General features: G+C 43.2%; 1 protein-coding gene across 1 annotated transcript in view; it reads right to left on the minus strand.

The window, feature by feature from the left end:
- The window catches only part of LOC126252460 (putative inorganic phosphate cotransporter), an 89,713-nt gene extending 79,566 nt beyond the window's left edge, over window positions 1-10,147 (minus strand). The window contains exon 1 of the mRNA XM_049953356.1: window positions 9,982-10,147. Coding sequence (XP_049809313.1) covers window positions 9,982-10,147 — 166 coding nt within the window. The remainder of the gene's footprint in view (window positions 1-9,981) is intronic.
- Window positions 10,148-23,400: the final 13,253 nt, after the last annotated feature.

Genomic DNA, 23,400 nt, shown 5'->3' on the forward strand with positions numbered 1-23,400 from the left:
TACCTTGTTTTGAAAAGTAAATTTCGCATATACAAGAAAGTAAAGAAATCCTGAACAGATGGATAGAAACAATATACCTACAATAATAAGACATTTTTCTGCAACAAACGAATTTATGCAGAGAAACCTGTACAGCTTACAAGATCGAGAGCTCTTTAAAAGTTTCACTTGCCACAGTGCATGTCCGGTGCTGTTGTATTTGAACATTTTAGGTGAATGTATTTCAGTCACCTATGTCCATTGCAAGATAATCTGAACCTACAGAGTAAATCACATAGACACAAAGGAATTAAAGACAGTATTTGCCAGTAATCTATATCAATGGGGCAAGTTGAAAATTTGTGCCAGACCGAGATTCGACCCGGGTCGCCTGCTTACTAGGAAAATGTGCTGGCCACTACGCCATATAGACACAGTAGACGCAATCACCGCACGCACTAAGCTAGCACGCTGCCCTTCAGACCCAAATTAGCCTCATTGATCGCGGCATCTCGCCAGTTCCCGTACGGGTTCGGGCTTCGTGCGCATCTTCACTGAAGGTATGTCCGAGAGAAGTGACAGCACAAGTGATTAAGGCAATGACCCCTTTGAGTGCAGATCCACACCAAGCTCGAAGTCTTACAGCAATCGGCGAGAAGCCGCGATCAATGAGGCTAACGAGCAGGGTTACTACACCAGTAGTGTGTGGTATAAGTTGAGAATTTGGGTCTGACAGGAGGCGTGCTAGTGTAGTCCATGCCGTTGTAGTGACAGCTGTACCCGGATGGCGTAGTGGTGAGCACGTTTTCCTAGTAGACCGAACATCAGGGTACAGATTCATCAGCTTGCCCCGTTGATATAAATTAATACCTACTGACAGCTATAGTCCTTAATTCCTTTGTGCCTTGATTCACAGCAGCTGCAGGATCACCAGATTTGCAGAGATTCCTTGGTACCAAGATAACTTAATCCTACTCTCATCCCACTTGGATTCGTACGTGACCTGACTTTACAGCTCTAATTTTTCGTTGCTACAGATAAATAAGATGGGAGAACGAGCTGGAGAAAGAAGCGAAACTAACCGGGAAACAGAGCATACTGTAAAAGTGTTGCTATCAAGGAATTGTTTGCTGTTTTGTTTAATTTCTGCTATGTATGATAATTGAATATGTTCATCATATTCTTAAAGTTGTATAGTGACCAAACATAAGCAACACATTCATATATGTAGTGGGGCCTTTCGAAATTTCCTAGAAATTCCGACTGTAGAGACTCAAGGTGTTACAATAAATCTGAATGCTTCTGACAGTTTTCGGAATTTTCTTTTTTTACCATTTATTTCGCATGATAATTAGGCCGACAGAAAAAAATCTATACCACAGTCATGCAAATTCGAGATTTAATTGCCTTATTTTTTATTGTACCAGCCAGGTTAGCTGACAGCGCTAATGCGCTGCTTCCTGGACTCGGGTAGGCGCACCGGCTGCAGATAGAATCCGCCCAGCAGATTACCGACGAGGGCCGTTGTGCCAGCCAGCCTGGATGTGGTTTTTAGACGGTTTACCACATCCCGCTAGGTGAATACTGGGCTGCTCCCCACGTCCCGCCTCAGTTACACGACTCGCAGACATCTGGGCACGTTCGCACTATTCCATGGATTACACTAGATGCAGACAGCTGGGGTACACTAATTCTGTCCCTGGGGGTGTGGGGTGGCTACAGGAAGGGCATCTGGCCACCCTCTGACACTAACAATGCCAAATCTATAGTATCACTCAGACCCTGCAGCAAATGGAGTGGAATCCGGACACAACAAGAATATTGTATTGTATTTATATACGTTAATGATAAATTGTAGATACTGATTCATATGAAGATTCCGTATGCCTTTTCATGCATCGCATGAATTATCTTAGGGATAACACGTTTCTTTACGAAGAGCTGCAACACATGCACTAAATAAACGCATAAAAGCTTATTACACCAGTTTTTCAGAATTAATTTTCGTTGTGTAGCGCAGAGTGTGCTAATACGAAACTTCCTCGCAGGCTAAAACTGTGTGCTGGATCGGTGATTGAGCTTGGGACCAATGCCTTTCGCAAGTGCTCTACCGACTTAGCTCTACAAACACAGCCGAGAAACGCTCTCACTTCTGTAGTTCTGGCAGTATCCCTCTCCTATCATCCAAACTGCATAGAAGGTGGACATAAGAGAATCGTGGAAGTGGAACTGTGGGGGTGGGTTGTGACTTGTGCTTGGGTAGCTCAGTCGTGTGAGCTCTTGTTACAAAAAGCAGACGTTCCAGATTTGGGCCCAGGTGTGACGCACAGTTGAAGCCGCCAGCAACGTGTGTATCACGTTTATTTATGAAAGGGACCAAGCATTCACTGGTGGGAAATGAAGCAAGTGATATGTGCCACCAATGGAATAAAATATTTAACTATCATCTTAGATATTTTAGTAAAATCCTGGGTTCTGTAGTGCTCAGAACGTAGAGTTAGAACAAAAGTATATGAAACTAAACAGGTATATGAACTTGGATGTTAAGTAGACTGCGTCACTGCAGATTCAGAAAAGGAGACAAATTTATCACGCAGATTTCCTTTAAATTGGGTATCAGTTATCTCATGTAAAAAAGCTAGGGCTTGCAGATGACATGCTGTATCTAATACAATGTACATAAATATTAGATATTACTGTATACTATTTAAATCAATGGAAGCTAACTACTGTTACTGTAATTTGGTAAATATTATTCAACACATACAAAAATTATTACATATTCGGTATGCGGGTAAACAGACGACATTTTCTGTGTTAAAATTTAATGTACATTTCACTATTCTCTTCGAAAACTGGATATCACTGTAAAAATTTGCGTATTTTTACCAATCTGTTCTTTCATTTATTTTTTCCGTTTTCGTTGTTTTATAGTAACGGACGAAAATGTTTTGCTTAGTAAATAAACTAGATGAATGTGGCCAGTATCCATTCAGGTCTAGCTTGTTCAAAGATTCTTCACGATATTTTATGCCATCGAGTAGTACATGTACGAGACATTTTTTTTGTATAATAGAAAATGTATGTTGTTGACTCATTTGGCACACAGTAGGCTAATAATCTAATGGCTGAAAATGAGACCCACAGCCGACCGCTGAGGTTTGATTTTTTTTTTTTTTTTTTTTTTTTTTTTTTGCATGTGGTGCAACATTTCATTTAGGCAAAGCCTTGTACTTGTTGGCAGCCCTAATCCGTACTGTGGTTCACCGTTGAATTACCGGTCCCCGCAACGGACTGAACGGACTGGGTGGGTTGGTGGAGAGAGAAAAAGAAAGGAATCGAATCAATGCTTTTCACATCTCCGTAGCCATGCGTCAGAAAGGACTATAGCTCAGACTGGACCATTTTAACCTTTGCGCAGTACACTCAATGTCCGTTACAGGTGGCAACTTACTACAGTGTGGCTGCCACTTGCCTTTCATAAGCAGCACTTATCCAATGGAATCATCAAAGCATGCATCACCGCCGATTCGATACTTCAACTTTCCTATGAATTCCCTTCATTGAAATTCCATCAAGGCTCTCTCACAATGCTGTGTAACAAATATCACCGGAAGAGGGCATGAGCTACACTTGATAAATATAAGCAGCACCTTGTAGCTTTCATCTATTACACTAGAATACCTTTTCACTTACATCCAAGAGGATGTTCTGAAGGACAACCTGTGTAAAATTTCGACCGAAGTGGAAAGGAGTCAGTAGCGAGTTTCACTTAAGAGTTAATTAGTGAGGGACGCGCTATATCAACTGTAAGAGAGTGGTGTCTTGCTCGAGTCACAAATTGGATCAGAACTGTTACTTGTTACAGAAACCTATGATGTTCAAATAATCCTGAAGTTAATCTACTGCGACACCTCCAAGAATTATGGGGACCAAGGCGCAAGGTGAAGGTGGGATCAAGAGTCTTCTCCCGTCGTTTACTCCTACAGCTCCACAGTAAAACATTAAGTTGTTGGAAGACTGTTACTACAGTATGTTACAACGCATTAGTATTTGTTTTCGCAATAACGTTCGGGATACATAATAAAAATGTATAAATAAACTATTAGCAAAGCCATATCCAATTCAAGAATAGTCATAAATACGATAAGTCAGGGAAGAGAAGTACGTATTTTGAATGGCTCTCAAATATCATGTGAAAGCACAGAGATCAGTTTCCTGCCAGATTTTATTCTAGGACTGTGCCACTATTAATTCAACAAGTTTGGAATTAGAGGTTTATATTTTACAGGTAGGGCACTAAGGATACTCTGAAGGTCATTTAGAGACAGTGTTTGTCCTAGGTCAGGGCAAATAAACTGCTCTGCAAAATTTAATGTGGAGATACATTAAGTACCAAAAGTTATTATCTGCTCGGAGATCATGTTTCCAGACGTTTCCCAGTCGTAGAGAGAAATGTGAACATCGGATGGCATGAGGTCAGCGTGACTACAGCGCCAATGAGATGGGCTCCACAACACGAGACAGATCGTTTTTGACATCAGCGAGCAGTTAATTTGCAATGTGGTGGTGTTCTTCATTACAACACGGCCTGAAGACGACAGACACGTGGATGACTTCATCCGGTGAAGTATCATAGGGAAACTGGAAGAAGGACGAAGTGTGTTGAGTACAACCCAGGAGTTTCGTATTGCTCACAGCATTGCTTCATGTGCATAGTGGGCGTTTCAAACGATAGGCGCTGCTGCCCAATGGAGATGATATGGTCGACCACGGTCAACTGCATCAGCAGATAACCGCTACATTGTGCAGCAGAAGGGACTCACATAAAACAACGGTGGCAACTGCAAGCACATTTAACAGGACTACAATGCACGCAATCTGACACTCTACAGCCGCAAGGTGACTGCATGTGGGTCTTCGCTTTGTCCTACGACAAGTAAAATTTGTCCTTTGACACCGACACATCAGCCCGTTTGCAGCTATTCCAAAAGCATGGGGACTGGAGTAACGAGGAGCAGGGCCTTCTGCTCTTGTCGGATGTGAGCAGATTCTGTCTGAATAGTGAGTCTGGTGCATCCTCACATGGCAAGAGGTGGGAATGCACGAAGGAACATTGTCGAACATGATCGTTTTTGTGTTTCTGGTGTTACGGTGTTGGGAATCATATGTTACATAGGTGTACTGACCTCCAGATCGTCGAACATGGTGCATTGACTGGCTAGTGTTATTATGACGCTTTATTCCTTTATTGTGTGCGACTTTAAGGGCTGCATTTGGCCCTGATTTAATTTTCATGAATGACAACGCATGACCACATCAAAAAGTGCAGATGCAAAAGCCCTTACAGCAGAGGCTATTCCGCGAATGGACTGACCTGGCCGTTTCGCCGACGTAAGTAACATCGATCATACACTATGTGATCAAAAGTATCTGGACACCTCGCTGAAAATGTCTTACAAGTTCGTGGCGCCCTCCATCGGTAATTCTACAATTCAATATGGTGTTGGCCCACCACTCTCGCAGGTATACGTTCAATAAGGTGCTGGAAGGTTCCTTGGGGAATGGCAGCCATTCTTCGAAGAGTGCTGCACTGAGGAGAGGTATCGATGTCGGTCGGTGAGATCAGGCACTAAGTCGGCGTTCCAAAACATCCCGGAGGTGTTCTATAGGATTCAGGTCAGGACTCTGTGCAGGCCAGTCTGTTACAGGAATGTTATTGCGTGTAACCACTTCGCCACAGGCCGTGCATTATGAACAGGTGCTCGATCGTGTTGAAAGATACAATCGCCATCCCCGAATTGCTCTTCGGTTTCTTGGGGAATGGCAGCCCATTCCTCGAAGACTGCTGCACTGAGGAGAGGTATCGATGTCTGTCGGTGAGGCCTGGCATGAAGTCGGCGTTCCAAAACATCCCAGAGGTGTTCTATAGGATTCAGGTCAGGACTCTTTGCAGGCCAGTCCGTTACAGGGATGTTATTGTCGTGTAATCCAGACCGTCACAGGCTGTGCATTATGAACAGGTGCTCGATCGGGTTGAAAGATACAGTCGCCATCCCCGAATTGCTCTTCAACAGTGGGAAGCAAGAAGGTGCTTATAACATCAATGTAGGCCTGTGCTGTGATAGTGCCACGCAAAACAACAAGGGGTGCAAGCCCCCTCCATGAAAAACATGACCACACTGTAACACCACCGCCTTCAAATTTTACTGTTGGCACTACACACGCTGGTATATGACGTTCACCGGGCATTCGCCATATCCACACCATGACATCGGATCGCTTCATTGTGTACCGGATTCTTCACTCCACACAACGTTTTACCCCTGTTCAATCGTCCAATGTTTACGCTCCTTATACCAAGCAAGGCGTCGTTTGGCATTTACCGGCGTGATGTGTGGCTCATGAGGAGGCGCTCGACCATGAAATACAAGTTTTCTCACCTCCCGCCTAATTGTCATAGTACTTGCAGTGGATCGTGATTCGGTTTGGAATTCCTGTGTGATGGTCTGGATATATGTCTGCCTGTTACTCATAACGACCCTCTTCAACTGTCGGCGGTCTCAGTCAACAGACGAGGTCGACCTGTACGATTTTGTGCTGTACATGTCCCTTCACGTTTCCACTTCACTACCACATCGGAAACAGTGGACCAATGGATGTTTAGGAGTGTGGAAATCTCGCGTACAGACGTATGACACAAATGACACCCAATCCCCTGACCACGTTCGAAGTTCGTGAGTTCCGCAGAGTGCCCGATTCTGCTCTCTCACGATGTCTAATGACTACTGAAGTCGCTAGAATGGAGTACCTGGCAGCAGATGGCAGCACAATGCACCTAATATGAAAAACGTAGGTTTTTGGGGGTGTCCAGATACTTTTGACCACATAGTGTATGTGGGATGCGTAGGAGAGACGAATTGCAGCACGTTCGCATGAAGCAATTAATATCCCACAGTTGTGTGCTGCAGTGGTGAAGGAATGGAACGCCCTACGAGAACAACTCCATATCAACCAGGGGTCTAGCATGGGGGCATGTTACAGAGCATGCATTGCTGTCTATGGTGGCCACACATCCTACTAAGGCCCATGAACCAGGTTTTGTAAAATCCAGAGGGCCCTCAGAAAACGCGTGACTTCAGTGTGATTATTGTCTTTGAATAAGAGCATCATTTCTGTTCGTCTTATTACATATTTCTTTCAGCTACTTTCTCTGCTACGCATAGAAGTTTTTCTGTGTATGGCGCAAGTTTCATTGAGCTACGTCATTTGACACTGACACATCGAGGGAAAATTACTTTCGTCATAAAGTTTTGTACACTAGTGTCTTTATGTTTCATAAAATATACTGTTGATTGATGCTTTCAAACTATTTTGATGAGGAGGGTAAACCGCTAACAAGTTAACAAATGTAATTCGTGAATATTCTATGGTTTTTCGCCAAAACTTTCTCGCCCATCCAAATTGCAGCGCAATAGGCGGCTGCCTACTTCGTGTCTACGATATAGCTGGTTATGTACACTGCTTCATATGCTACAGATGAAAAGCACAACTCACTCACATTTGCTTCATGATTTAAGCTTTGAGTAGCAGTAAGAGAAAATGGGTGGGATTTCTTTTTCTTTTTTTTTTTTTTTTTGGCATTGCAGTGTGTCACGTCGGCTGCAATTAGTAGTTATCTGGCTCACTGACAGAAATGTCATACCGTTGGGATAGGTACACAATTTATGTAATGTTTTAGGCCGGCCAGAGTGGCCGACTGGTTCTAGGCGCTACAGTCTGGAACCGCGCGACCGCTACGGTCGCAGGTTCGAATCCTGCCTCGGGCGTGGATGTGTGTGATGTCCTTAGGTTAGTTAGGTTTAAGTAGTTCTAAGTTCCAGGGGACTGATGACCTCAGATGTTAAGTCGCATAGTGCTCAGAGCCATTTGAACCATTTGAACCATTTCATTGGCTACCGGTTTCGGTCAGAGTGTGACCATCCTCAGACCATTTATACCATGAGCGTAGGCGTTGACGGTGAACGGAACAGGTGTTATGACGCAACGTCGAGCAGTCCTTCTCCGTTCACTTCCATCTCCTACCACCAAGGTATAAACGGTTTGACAATGGTCACAAACTGACCGAAGCCGGTAGCCGCTGAAATAAATATCTTATTGCAGTCGAAACCATTTGTAATCCATTTTTAAATTACTTTTAGCGAGGCCACTGCTTCTCCAAGAGAAATGTTGTCAAAAACTGCCAAAAAAATGCATCGGGATCCTCGACATACAGGGTGTTACAAAAAGGTACGACCAAACTTTCAGGAAACAATCCTCACACACGAAGAAAGAAAATATGTTATGTGGACATGTGTTAGAGCTCATTTTATTACTTCTCTTCAAATCACATTAAACATGGAATGGAAACACACAGCAACAGAACGTACCAGCGTGACTTCAAACACTTTGTTACAGGAAATGTTCAAAATGTCCTCCGTTAGCGAGGATACATGCATCCACCCTCCGTCGCATGGAATCCATGATGCGCTGATGCAGCCCTGGAGAATGGCGTATTGTATCACAGCCGTCCACAATACGAGCACGAAGAGTCTCTACATTTGGTACCGGGGTTGCGTAGACAAGAGCTTTCAAATGCCCCCATAAATGAAAGTCAAGAGGGCTGAGGTCAGGAGAGCGTGGAGGCCACGGAATTGGTCCGCCTCTACCGATCCATCGGTCACCGAATCTGTTGTTGAGAAGCGTACGAACACTTCGACTGAAATGTGCAGCAGCTCCATCGTGCATGAACCACATGTTGTGTCGTACTTGTAAAGGCACATGTTCTAGCAGCACAGGTAGAGTACCCCGTATGAAATCATGATAACGTGCTCCATTGAGCGTAGGTGGAAGAACATGGGGCCCAGTCAAGACATCACCAACAATGCCTGCCCAAACGTTCACAGAACATCTGTGTTGATGACGTGATTGCACAATTGCGTGCGGATTCTCGTCAGCCCACACATGTTGATTGTGAAAATTTACAATTTGATCACGTTGGAATGAAGCCTCATCCGTAAAGAGAGCATTTGCACTGAAATGAGGATTGACACATTGTTGGATGAACCATTCGCAGAAGTGTACCCGTGGAGGCCAATCAGCTGCTGATAGTGCCTTTTTGTACATGGTACGGAAACAACTGGTTCTCCCGTAGCACTCGCCATACAGTGACGTGGTCAACGTTACCTTGTACAGCAGCAACTTCTCTGACGCTGAAATTAGGGTTATCGCCAACTGCACGAAGAATTGCCTCGTCCATTACAGGTGGTCTCGTCGTTCTAGGTCTTCCCCAGTCGCTAGTCATAGGCTGGAATGTTCCGTGCTCCCTAAGACGCCGATGACTTGCTTGGAACGTCTTCCTGTCGGGACACCTTCGTTCTGGAAATTTGTCTCGATACAAACGTATCGCGCCACGGCTATTGCCCCGTGCTAATCCATACATCAAATGGGCATCTGCCAACTCCGCATTTGTAAACATTGCACTGACTGCAAAACCACGTTCGAGATGAACACTAACCTGTTGGTGCTATGTACTGATGTGCTTGATGCTAGTAGTGTAGAGCAATGAGTCGCATGTCAACACAAGCACCGCAGTCAACATTACCTTCCTTCAATTGGGCCAACTGGCGGTAAATCGAGGAAGTACAGCACATACTGACGAAACTAAAATGAGCTCTAACATGGAAATTAAGCGTTTCCGGACACATGTCCACATAACTTCTTTTCTTTATTTGTGTGTGAGGAATGTTTCCTGAAAGTTTGGCCGTACCTTTTTGTAACACCCTGTATGTACTTTAGGCAGCACTTAGAAACAGAGAATTTATTTATAAGAAGTACAATTTTTATTTTTATTCACGTTGTAATACGTCACGCTAGTTTTGATTAGTAGCGTTTTGCAGGAAAGGTAATGCACATGAAACTGACAAATCTCTGGTGTGCATCGTGAGACAGCAGAACACTTACTCTTGGTGTCGGGGGGCAGCGGCGGCTTTTGGCTGTCAGCATTGGCATCGGCGCCGGCGCCTGCGCCGCAGCCTCCGTTGGCTGCGGCAGCTTTGAGGGCCTCCTCGACGCGCAGCTGCACGGCGGCGGGCAGCGGCAGGGGGTCCAGCGACACCAGCGTCCTCATGGCGGCGGCGGGCTGCACTGCGGCCACGGGCCGGCCTCCGCACCTAGTCCTCCCGGCGGCGGTCGTTAGCCGCCGCGTGCTAAGTGGGCGCTCAGCGCCGGCACGTGATCACTGACATCACGCCGTACCCCGGCGACTCTACGCCTTGTTGATGTCTGGCCTGGCATCCAGCGGACGCAGCCGGCACCGGTCATTGGTCAGGCGGTCGTTGATCGGAGCTGGGGGTGGGGAGTGGGAGCATCCTCACTCCTTCTCACGGACGACCGTGGTTCCGCTTCGCAAACTTTACCATGTTTGGTCGTGTGTGTCACTGCATTCATGCCGACTTGAGAATCATGAATGTATGAGACGATATCGCTAAGGTAGAGATTCTTGGTTAATTTTAAACTAAAAGACGTGTATTCGTTAATTAAGAGATATCACAACGCTGGAGCCGGCCGTGGTGGCTGAGCGGTTCTAGGCGCTTCAGTCTGGAACCACGCGACCTCTACGGTCACTGGTTGGAGTCCTGTCTCGGGCATGGATGTGTGTGATGTCCTTAGGTTAGTTAGGTTTAAGCAGTTCTAAGTTCTAGGGGACTGATGACCTCAGCTGTTAAGTCCCATAGTGCTCAGAGCCATTTGAACCATTTTGAACGCTGGAAAAACAAAAGTAGCTTACTTTTCGCTAGACACACATTCAAAAAAATGTTATGTTCTACACCCTCAAAAAGAGTCGTCGTGTATTCTTGCATTGTGCAGGTGTTAAATCCGGACTGTCGGCAGCTGCACATCCAGAGAAGAGACCTGACGTGGAGTAAGTACATGACCCCCCAAACAAAAATTTTCTTAAAGCTGTTTATATTTTTACTCGTATCAGTTTCCCAATTTCTCAGACATCTTTCCGAGAATATAAGAGTATCAAAACAAAGACTCTCAAAATGGCAAGGAAATCTAAAAATTTATAAACTATGTTTAACATAGTTTACTCCTCAGTTCGTGTCCAACATGGATGAGCTTGCTTCCTGACCCTCTGCTGAGAGAATTCCAGTTCATAGGCCTCCCATACTAAAACAGTTTCTATAGTGAGACACTGAGAACCATAAGGGCCCAAAGCACACACAAAAACTTTTCGTAAAAGTAGGCCCTTGTGAAAATCAAATAACAAGCCACCAGTCTCATAGGTCTGACCTGCTTTTCGACGAAGTCTCGACATCCTTAATTTCCAATGAGAAAATAATGAACCCAATTTATGATTATATTTACTATTAATGTTAATTCACAAATTTAAAATTAGAGGCTACTGACAATAGTGTCTTTCGACATTTGTTAAGACTGTAACTAAGGTGAAAGTTCACTCGGAACATAAAGAACAGGTACTATATGCGCCATACATACATTTATAAGCATTCTAAACCTTCGTTGTCCCTGTTACCATCATTTTCATTAACAACGTTCTCTGACTTCTGGTTCAAATGGTTCAAATGGCTCTGAGCACTATGGGACTTAACATCTTTGGTCATCAGTCCCCTAGAACTTAGAACTACTTAAACCTAACTAACCTAAGTACATCACACACATCCATGCGCGAGGCAGGATTCGAACCTGCGACCGTAGCAGTCGCGCGGTTCCGGACTGAGCGCCTGAACCGCTAGACCACCGCGGCCGGCTCTGACTTCTGGTTCATATATAACTGCCCATATATATCCGATTATGAAGTACTACACTGTATACATGATGTAAAGGCTAAACTATGTTGCCAACCTTAAATAACAACTGATCAGCGCAGAGTAACAAAATTATGCTTTTTCTTTGGGCCCATATGAAAATAAATATCTGAGAAATCGATAAAACTACTGTTGTCTTACAGATAGAGATAAAGGTGAAACTTCCTGTCAGATTAAAGCTGTGTTCCGGACCGAGACTCGAACTCGGGACCTTTGTCTTTCGCGGGCAAGTGCTATACCAGCAGTGTTAATTCTGCAAGGTATGCAGGAGAGCTTCTGCGAAGTTTGGAAGGTAGGAGACGAGGTACTGGCGGAATTAAAGCTGTGAGGACTGAGCGTGAGTCGTGCTTGGTTCAAATGGCTCTGAGCACTATGGGACTCAACTGCTGTGGTCATCAGTCCCCTAGAACTTAGAACTACTTAAACCTAACTAACCTAAGGACATCACACACATCCATGCCCGAGGCAGGATTCGAACCTGCGACCGTAGCAGTCGCACGGTTCCTGACTGCGCGCCTAGAACCGCGAGACCACCGCGGCCGGCTGAGTCGTGCTTGGGTAGCTCAGTTGGTAGAGGACTTGCCCGCGAAAGGCAAAGGTCTCGACTTCGAGTCTCGGTCCGGCACACAGTTTTAATCTGTCAGGAAGTTTCATATAAGCCCACACTCCACTGCAGTGAGAAAATTTCATTCTGGAGAGATAAAGGTGTTTCACCGTAAGATCAATGGATGTTAGGAGCGTACATACATTCTACAATCTCAAAATCGATGATGGTTTACTTGAAGCCCTTATGGTTCTAAGCGTCTCAATAATATGATGTGATAAAATACCGCCACTATTTATCTTTCTATACACTCTCCACTACTGTTTTCACACGTCTGAACACCTCCTGGAGAGGCAGAATAATGATTGCAGCCACTAACAATGACAGTTGATGCTGTTTCACTTTCTACAGTAGGCTAAAACATTTAAAATATGAGGTGCTGTTACTGACTGTTTTGAAGCACCCTGCAATAGTGCTGCTGAGCACTCTGTCTTGGAAACTTTCTTTCAAAACTATACACCTTTAGCTTGCGTCACACTCGACCAGAAAACCAGAATATCTTCTGTGTATACATTAGTTGAAAGGTAAACAGTTTCTCTAGATCATTTTAAAAAACATCGTAATGTTCAAATATATTAAATACCTCTTTTAAGGTTTGCGGCTTCGATTTTGCATTAAAGCGAACTGTTAATGTACTCTGATTACTCCGTAAGTTAGTCGATATTCTGAATGATAATATCAATAAACTCTACCTGTCGAAATAGTTTTTGTGTATGTTTTACGAGACCAATGTCATTGACGTATAAATAGACTCCAATTGTTGAACTTTGTAGAACCACTTCAATATAAAATTGAAATAGCCAGCATCTTAAAAGATCTGTTGTGAAATATCTGTCATATTTTGCGGTATTCTGTCGCTTTAATAGTGTTCTCGTTAAATAAAAGTAAATCTGAACTATTCCAAATGAACATAGGGAAATGAACAACTTCGCGATTACACTGTGGAATTCGTATTAGTAGTTCAGTGTAGTTTAATGGAATTGAGCACAAATGATTCCACAGTACACTTTATTAGGTGGTGCTGCTGTTGCAGTAAATTGCTCGTTTTGTACCACTACAGATGTTAGACGATTCATGGGACTAGGACTAGATGGCAGACACTATTTTGTTAATGCAAATTCATTTTGAAAAAATACTAAATAAATTTCACTACTGCCCCGGTACGTAGTCCCACCATGGAATGCACACTGTTAAAATTTCGACCTACCTCAGGGAGGATGTGGGACTGAATTGTGCCAGGATAATGTGCAGAGATAGTTCTAGTTGCATTCAACAATGGACGACTGCTCAACTACACTGAAGAGCAAAAGAAACTGGTACACCTGCCTATTATCGTGTGGGGCCCCTGCGAGCACACAGAAGTGCCGCAACACAATGTAGCATGGACTCGGCTAATGCCCGAAGTAGTGCTGCAGGGAACTGACACCATGAATCCTGCAGGACTGTCCATACATCCGTAAGAGTACAAGGGGCTGGAGATCTCTTCTGAACAGCCCGTTGCAAGGCATTCCAGATATGCTCAATAATGTTCATGTCTCGGGGTTTGGTGGCCAGCGGAAGTGTTTAAACTCAGAAGAGGGTCCCTGGAGCCACTCTGTAGCAATTCTGGAAGTGTGGGCAGTCGCATTGTACTTCTAGAATTGCAAAAGTCCGTCGGAATGGATGCAGTGATCAGAGAGGATGCTTACGTACGTGTCACTTGTCAGAGTCGTATCTACACACATCAGGGGCCATTATCATTCCAACTGCACACGCTCCACACCATTGTAGAGTCTCCACCAGCTTGAACAGGCCCCTGCTGACATGCAGGGTCCATGGATTCATGAGGTTGTCTCCATACCCGTACACATCGATCAGCTCGACGCAATTTGAAACAAGATTCGTCCGACCAGGTCACAAGTTTCCAGTCATCAACAGTCCAGTGTCGGTGTTGACATGGCCAGACGAGACGTAAAGCCTTGTGTTGTGGAGTCATCAAGGTTACACAAACGGGCCTTCGGCTCCGAAAGCCCATATCGATGACGTTTCGTTGAATGATTCGCACGCTGACACTCATTGATGGCCCAGCATTGAAATTTGCAGCAATTTGCGGAAGGGCTGCACTTCTATCACGTTGAACGATTCTCTTCAGTCATCTTTGGTCCCGTCCTTGCAGGGTCTTTTCCTGGCCTCAGCGATGTCGGAGATTTTACGTTTTACCCGATTCTTGATATTCAGGGGGTACTCATGAAATCCCCACTTCATCGCTACCTCAGAGAAGTTGCTTCCCATCGCTCGTGCGCCGATTACAACACGATGTTCAAACTCCCTGCAATCTTGATAACCTGCCGTTGTGGGAGCAGTAGGCGATCTAACAACTGCGTCAGACATTTGTTGTCTTATATAGGCGTTGCCGATCGCAGCGCCGTATTCTGCCTTTTTAATATCTCTTATGTGGAAACGCAAAATTATATCAGATTCTTTGGCCCTTCAGAGTATTTATTTCACAGTTAGTACTGGCACTTTATTGGTTTTCACTTTCAGTTATCATACGGTTTGCCCCACGCACGAAATAGATTAATCATATTAGTCTGTTCAAGTTCGGTCTTTCAGTTCATGAAATAATTGATAACAGTCACTCTTCATAATGGCGGCTGTAGGACTTATGGTCTCTCTTCAATCTAAACCAAACTGCCCAGCACGCTGCCTAAGTGGAACGACAACACACTCGTAAACATTCTGAGCGCTCAGACTGTTTACAAGTGTACAGCCACGCTACATTCTCTGGTGTGGATACTAGTTCACTTTTTCTGGATAATTTCTCTGGAAATACAAGCTCAGCCATCATGATATCATAATGGAATGTAAAAATCGATTCCCTCTGGAATAAAGCAGAGATGAAAATACAGCTCTTGGTTCACTTATACCTGGTAACGGCATAACAATAGGTGCCGTGGTAGAAGTATCAGGGAACTTCAGTATGATGCAATTAATGGAAGCATGTACCGATTACAAGTAAATACTTCATTTCAATTTTTTTAAATTTAACTCGTATGGAATTCGCTGGGACATTCTGAAGGTGAGAATCAGCCGCCTAACTAGGGAGGGTTTTTTGTGATTAGTGTGCTTTGTGTTGGGTCTAGGGGTAGCGTCTTAGGCAGCCGTGGTCTAAGGGTAGCGTGTTTTTTCATAATCAAACGTTTTCGGTACCAGTTTCGAATCCCGCCACTGCTTAAATTCTGATTAATATCCAGCATTGGCAGCCGAAGACTTCCGATATAAGAAGCCAGTCTCATTCTGCCAAAGGCCTTGTCAAAGAGGGCGGGGGAGGGGACAGAGGTTCAGGGCACTCTCTTCTCCTTGGAACGGGAAACTGCCCCTATAGGCGGAAGAATCAGAAATGATCAGCGGCATGACGATGCAGAAGGCAATGGAAACTACTGCATTAAAGACATGGAAAGACTATCCACAGAACATGTGCCCTGTAATTGAAGAGGTGTCATGATGATCTCTCCATTGGCGAAAGATTCCGGAAAAGTCTCCCATTCGAATCTCCGGGAGGGGACTGCCAAGGGGGAGGTTACCATAGAAAAAGATTGAATAACCAACGAAAGGATAATGTTCCACGAGTCGGGGATTGGAAAGTCAGGAATTTAAATGTGATAGGGAAACTAGAATATCTGAAAAGGGAAATTCAAAGGCTCAAGCTAGATATAGTAGCGCTCAGTGAAGTCAAGTAGAAAGAAGACAAATATTTCTGGTCAGATGAGTATAGGGTAATATCAACAGCAGCAGAAAATGGTATAGGATTCGTTATGAATAGGAAGGTATGGCAGAGAGTATGTTACTGTGAACAGTTCAGTGACAGGGTTGTTCTTATCAGAATCGACAGCAAACCAACTCCGACAACGATAGTTCAGGTATAAATGCCGACGTCTTATGCTGAAGATGAAGAGATAGAGAAAGTATATGGGGATATTGAAAGGGTAATAGAGTATGTAAAGGGGGATGAAAATCTAATAGTTATGGGGGACTGGAATGCAATTGTAGGAAGGAGTAGAAGAAAAGGTTACAGGAGAATATGGCCTTGGGACAAGGAATGAGAGAGGAGAAAGACTAATTGAGTTCTGTAACAGGTTTCAGCTAGTAATAGCGAATACTCTGTTCAAGAATCACAAGAGGAGGAGGTATACTTGGAAAAGGCCGGGTGATACGGGAAGATTTCAGTTACGTTACAGACAGAGGTTCCGAAATCAGATACTTGATTGTAAGCCCTACCCAGGAGCAGATATAGACTCAGATCACAATATAGTAGTGATGAAGGGTAGGCTGAAGTTTAAGATGTTAGTCAGGAAGAATCAGTACGCAAAGAAGTGGGATACGGAAGTACTAAGGAATGATGAGATACGGTTGAAGTTCTCTAAGTCTACAGATACAGCAATAAGGAGTTCCTCAGTAGGCAGTACAGTTGATAGAGGAATGGCCATCTCTAAAAAGGGCCATCACAGAAGCTGGGAAAGAAAACGTAGGTAGAAAGAAGGTAACAGCGAAAAAACCATTGGTAACAGAAGAATACTTCAGTTGATCGATGAAAAGAGGAAGAACAAAAATGTTCCGGGAAGCTCAGGAATAGAGAAATACAAATCGCTGATGAATGAAATAGAACGGAAGTGCAGAGAAGCTAAGACGAAATGGCGACAGGAGAAATGTGAAGACATCGAAAAAGAGATGATTATCGGAAGGACAGACTCAGCCTACAGGAAAGTCTAAACATCCTTCGGTGACATTAAAAGGAAGGATGATAATATTAGGAGTGTAAAGGGAATTCTACTACTAAATACAGAAGAGAGAGCGGATATAAGGGATCCAGTATTAGAATCAGAATTTAAAAGAGCTTAAGATTAAATATGGCAGATGGGATAGATAACATTCCATCAGACTTTCTAAAATCATTGGTGGAAAAGCCAACAAAACGATTATTCACGTTGGTGTGCAGAATGTGTGAGTCTGGCGCCATCCATACACAAAATTTCGAAGAGCTGCGAAGTGTGACAATTACCGCACAATCAGCTTAACAACTCATGCATCGAAGTTGATGACAACAATAATATACAGAAGAATGGAAAAGAAAATTGAGAATGCGCTAGATGACGATCAGTTTGGTTTTAGGAAAGGTAAACGCACGAGAGAGGCAATTCTGACGTTGCGGTTAATAATGGAAGCAAGACTAGAGAAAAATCAAGGCACGTTCATAGGATTTGTCGACCAGGAAAAAGCGTTCGATGATGTAAAATGGTGCAAGATGTTCGAAATTCTGTAAAAGTAGGGGTAAGCTACAGGGAGAGACAGGTCATATACAATATGTACAACAGCCAAGAGAGAATAATAAGAGTGGACAACCAAGAACGAAGTGCTCGTATTAGAAAGGGTGTAAGACAAGGCTGTAGCCTTTCGCCCCTACTCTTCAATCTGTACATCGAGGAAGCAATGATGGAAATAAAAGAAAGGTTCAGGAGTGGAATTAAAATTCAAGGTGAAAGGATATCAATGATACGAGTCGCTGATGACATTACTATCCTGAGTGAAAGTGAAGACCAATTAGATGATCTGCTGAACGTAATGAACAGTCTAATGAGTACAGAGTACGGGTTGAGAGTAAACCGAAAAAAGACGAAGGTAATGAGAAGTAGTAGAAATGAGAACAGCGACATACTTACCATCTGGATTGATGGTCACGAAAGAGATGAAGTTAAGGAATTCTGCTACCTAGGCAGTAAAATAACCAATGACGGATGGAGCAAGGAGGACATCAAAAGCAGACTAGCACTAGCAAAAAGGACATTCCTAGCCAAGGGAAATTTATTAATATCAGATATTGGCCTTAATTTGAGGAAGAAATTTCTGAGAATGTACGTCTGGTGTACAGTATTGTATGGTAGTGAAACATGGACTATGGGAAAACCGGAACAGAAGAGAATCGAAGCTTCTGAGATGTGGTGCTACAGACAAATGTTGAAAATTTGGTGGACTGATAAAGTAAGGAATGAGGAGGTTCTGCGCAGAATCGGGGAGGAAAGGAATATGTGGAAAACACTGATAATCAGAAGGGACAGGATGATAGGACATCTGTTAAGACTTGAGGGAATGACTTCCATGGTACTAGAGGGAGCTGTACACGGCAAAAACTGTAGAGGAAGATAGAGACTGGAATACATCCAGCAAATAATTGAGGACGTAGGTTGCAAGTGCTACTCTGAGATGAAGAGGTTAGCGCAGGAGAGGAATTAGAGAAATTCGTTGCGGGCCGCGTCAAACCAGTCAGAAGACTGATGACAAAAAAAAAAGGATGAGAAAAGGGGGAGGGTGGAACCCGGAGCCGGAACATTGCCTCCTCCTCTCAAATAAAACCAAGGGGGCCGCCGAGCTTAACGTTCCCATACGACGGATGTGTCATCACCAACAGTGCCTCACTTTATGAGACACAGCACTCGTATAGAGGTCTGGAATTTAATCCGGAACATTAGCGGAAAGACTGTTGATCAGAACTTTACACCACCACCTCTACTCCCCTTTGCCATAAAGGGAAAAAGGAAAGCAGTTAGCAGTACTTAGCTTCTCCTGGGATGTACTCTCCAAATACCGGTCACTCCCGTCGTTGCTTGACTTCGGTGATCTGACTAGGACCAGAATATTCAGCGAGGCAACGCCGCTGGTACAATTAGACTTTCGAATAAAAAATAAATAATAAATTAGAAATGATGCGTCATTAACATGACGAGAGACAGAGGTATAAACGCGTCTGCAAGCAGATAAAACACTACAATGTATATGCCAACTCTTTTGGTTAAACGACATGTGGGAACTGGAAAGCTTTGACCACGTCTTTCAGTTCAAATTATGTTACTGAGCTTGTAAATAACTTTTCTACTACCAGTCACGATTCTCTATCATTTATATTAGACACACGCGTTCCGGGAAACGGTTCCCACTTTCAAGTGCGTTTTCTCTGTGTACTAAGCCATTATGAAGTAATGATTTTGGAGTGTGAGGCTCTACTTCATTTTCTGCTTCTTTCTCTTGATTCTACTACAAAAAACGTGCAGTTCTCACAGTTTTCTTATGGTACATTTTTATAGAGTTGCACACTTTTTGAACACTACACACATTTTTTGTGCACAGTATACATCGAGAATAATGTACATAAACAAACAATTACAAAGATGTTCTTAGATGTAGTCGGCAGAGATAATGTTATAGGTCTTCTACAGCGTATCGTATGCTTTTGTGCAGAGTATATTTACCTAAACAATTTCGATCATGGTTTGCTTACATCTGTTTTACAATGGTACTTATTTCTATGTGTTGCTATTATTATTTAAGTATACTGTCGAAGTATCTGAAGAAATTCACTGATTCACTTTCAGTTTCGTCGCTTAACATTTTATCATCACATTTTTTTTTGTAAAGTGAATACACTCAGGTGATAAGTCATAGGTTAGCGTAATGCGTATATACAGATGGTGGTAGTACCGCCTGTACAAGATATAACAGGACAGTGCATTGGTGAAGCTCTCTTTTGTACTCAGATGACTCGTATGAAAAGGTTTACAACGTGATTATGGCCGAACTACAGGAATTAATAAACTATGAAAGGGTAATGTTTGTTGCAGTTATACGAATGGGACATTCCATCTCGGAAATCATTAGGGAATTCGATATTCCAAGATCCACAGCGTCAAGAACACCAGGTTTCGGGCATTACCGCTCACCACGGAGAACGCGGAGGCTATCGGCCTTCCCTTAACGATCAGAGCAGCTGCGTTTGTGTAGAGCTGTCAGTGCTAACAAATAAGAAGCAACATTACGTGAAATAACAGCAGATATCATCGTGGGACCTAGGACGAACGCATCCGTTAGGACATTGCGGTGGAAGGTGACGTTAATGGGCTATGGGAGCAGACGACTGACGCGAGTGCTTTTGCTAACAGCTCGTCATCGCCTGAACCGCCTCTCACGGGATCGCGCCCATGCCGTATGGTCCATAGACTATTGGTAAACCTTGGCCTGGTCAGATGAGTCCCCATTTCAGTTGGTAAGAGCTGGGTAGGGTTCGAGTGTGCTGCAGTCCCCACGAAGCCATGAATCCAAGTTGACAACAAGGCACTGTGCAAACCTTTTGTGGCTTCATAAGTGTGTGGGCTGTGTGTAGATGGGATGGGCTGGGTCCTCTGGTCGAACGTTCGGCTGCTTGGAGACCATTTGCTGCCATTCAAGGACGTCATGTTCCCAAACAATGAGGTCATATCAGTGGGTCACAGTTGTTTCCGATTGGTTTCAAGAACATTCTGAACAGTTCAAATGATATGGCCACCTATTATCGACGGCTATAGAGGCAACCGCTTTGTCAAAGAGGGCGGAGGAGCGAACAGAGGTTCAGGACACTTTGTTGTAATTGGGGTGAGAAACTACCCCCAAAAGCAGAAGAATCGGCAATGATCATTAGTATGTGGATGTGGATAGCACTGTATTATAGACACATAACGTAAGTCTCATAATGATCTCTCCATTGGCGAAATATTCCAGAATAGTCCCCCATTCGGATCTGCGTTAGGGAATGCCAAGAGGAGATGACCATGACAAAAGATTGAATAACCAACCAAAGGATAACGTTCTACGAGTCAGGGCGTGGAATGTCAAAAGATTGAACGTGGTAGGGAAGCTAGAAAATCTGAAAAGGAAAATGCAAAGGCTCCACCTAGATATAGTAGAGGTCAGTGAAATGAAACGGAAAGAAGACAAGGATTTCTGGGCGGATGAGCATAGGGTAATATCAACAGCAGAAGAAAATGGTATAACGGGAGTAGGATTGGTTATGAATAGGAAGGTATGGCAGAGAATAAGTTACTGTGAACAGTTCAATAATATGGTTGTTCTTATCAGAATCTACAGCAAACCAACACCGACAACATAATTCAGGTATACATACCGAAGTCACAAGCTGAAGATTAAGAGATAGAGAAAGTGTATGGGGATATTTAAAGGGTAATACAGTTTGTAAAGGGGGATGAAAATCTAATAATCATGGGAGACTGGAATGCTGTTGGAATAGAAGAAAGGGTTACAGGAGAATGTGGGCTTGGAATGAGGAATGTGAGAGGAGAAAGACTAATTGATTTGTGTAATAAATTTCAACTAGCAATAGCGAATATTCTGTTCCAGAATCACAAGGGGAGGAGGTATACTTGGAAAAAGCCCAGGGATACGGGAAGATTTCAGGTAGGTTTCATCATGGTCAGAGAGAGATTCCGAAATCAGATACTGGATTGTAAGGCGTACGTGGGAGCAGATACAGACTCATAACACAATTTAGTAGTGATAAAGAGTAGACTGAAGTTCGAGATATTAGTAAGGAAGACTCAATACGCAAAGAAATGGGATACAGAAGTATTAAGGACTGACGAGATACTCTTGATGTTCTCTAAGACTGTAGACACTGCAATAAGAAATACCTTAGTAGGCAGTACAGTTGAAGAGGAAAGAGCATCTCTAAAAAGTGCAGTCGTAGAAGTTGGAAGGGAAAACATAGGTACAAAGAAGGTAACTGCGAAGAAACTATTGGTAACAGAAGAAATGCGCCAGTTGATCGGTGAAAGAAGTACAGAAATGTTCCGGGATATTCAGGAATACAGAAACACAGGTCGCTGAGGAATGAAAGAAATAGGAAGTGCAGGGAAGCTAAGACGAAACGGCTGCAAGAAAATATGAACAAATCCAAGAGGAAATGAGTTTCTGAAGGACTGACTCAGCTTATAGGGAAGTCAGAACAACATTCGGTGAAAGTAACAGCAAGGATGGTAACATTAAGAATACAACGGGCATTGCACATTAAATGCAGACGAGAGAGCGGTTAGGTGGAAAGAGTACCTTGAACGCCTCTATGAGGGGAGATTTGTTTGATGTGATATAAGAAGAATCACGAATTTGTAAAATTATTAGGGGAAGTGGCAACAAAACGACTGTTCACTTTGGTGTGTAGAATGTATTAGTCTGGCGGCGTACTATTTGACTTCTGGAAAAATGTCTTCTACACAATTCTGAAGGTTGCTAGAGCTGACAAGCACGAGAATTGCCGCACAATCGTCTTAACACCTCATGCATCCAAGTTGGTGACAAGAATAATATACAGTATTATTATTATTACAGGATTACTCAATATAAAGATTAATTAATAACAACATCTTGTTCTATTCCTGTTATCCTCCTTGTCGATGCTGCGATGTTCCATTACTCCATTTATGTGGTCTGTCCAAGAACGTCGTGGTCTTCCGTGCTTACGTCTGCCGGGTGGTTTTCATTCATAAGCCTTCTTTGGCCACCGATTATGACATCTCCCTTACTTTATGAATGCATATGATTTATTTACTGGTGCATTAATAAAATTACTTTTATATTTGCACCTGGAGTGGATGTAAGTAAGGGCGATGCATAACAAAGTATTTTTTGTACTTATCTTGTAATTTGCCTGAGTCAGGTAGCTGGTGATTCCTTCTAATTAAACCTCCAGGTCATACTATTTGCGGAGGTTTATTTGTTCATGATAACATTTTTCCAAAGTCATTGCAGAATACATCAAACTTCACATTTAGTCTCTTTGACAATCCAACAGCTGACAGACTGACTTACTGACCGAAAAGACTTGACTGCAAAGTGAACCCCTAGGCGAACTGACGCTGCATTGCCGCGTTTCCTTATATATATTCAGAAGGGGATTAATAGTTACAATTAAAAGTTACAAATATACAAAAGGTTGGCAATCAGATTACTTACTGCATAAAATATTAGTTCATTACAGATGAGTTTTAGGTTAGAAATTGTACAGTTTAAGATTAAAAATTAAATATGACTTTTTTACAACAGTGTGTTTCATTAATTTAATAAATACAAATCTATTATCGATCGGAAAAT

Source organism: Schistocerca nitens, chromosome 4 (assembly GCF_023898315.1).
Source record: "Schistocerca nitens isolate TAMUIC-IGC-003100 chromosome 4, iqSchNite1.1, whole genome shotgun sequence".
In the NCBI taxonomy this organism is placed as follows: Eukaryota; Metazoa; Arthropoda; class Insecta; order Orthoptera; family Acrididae; genus Schistocerca; species Schistocerca nitens.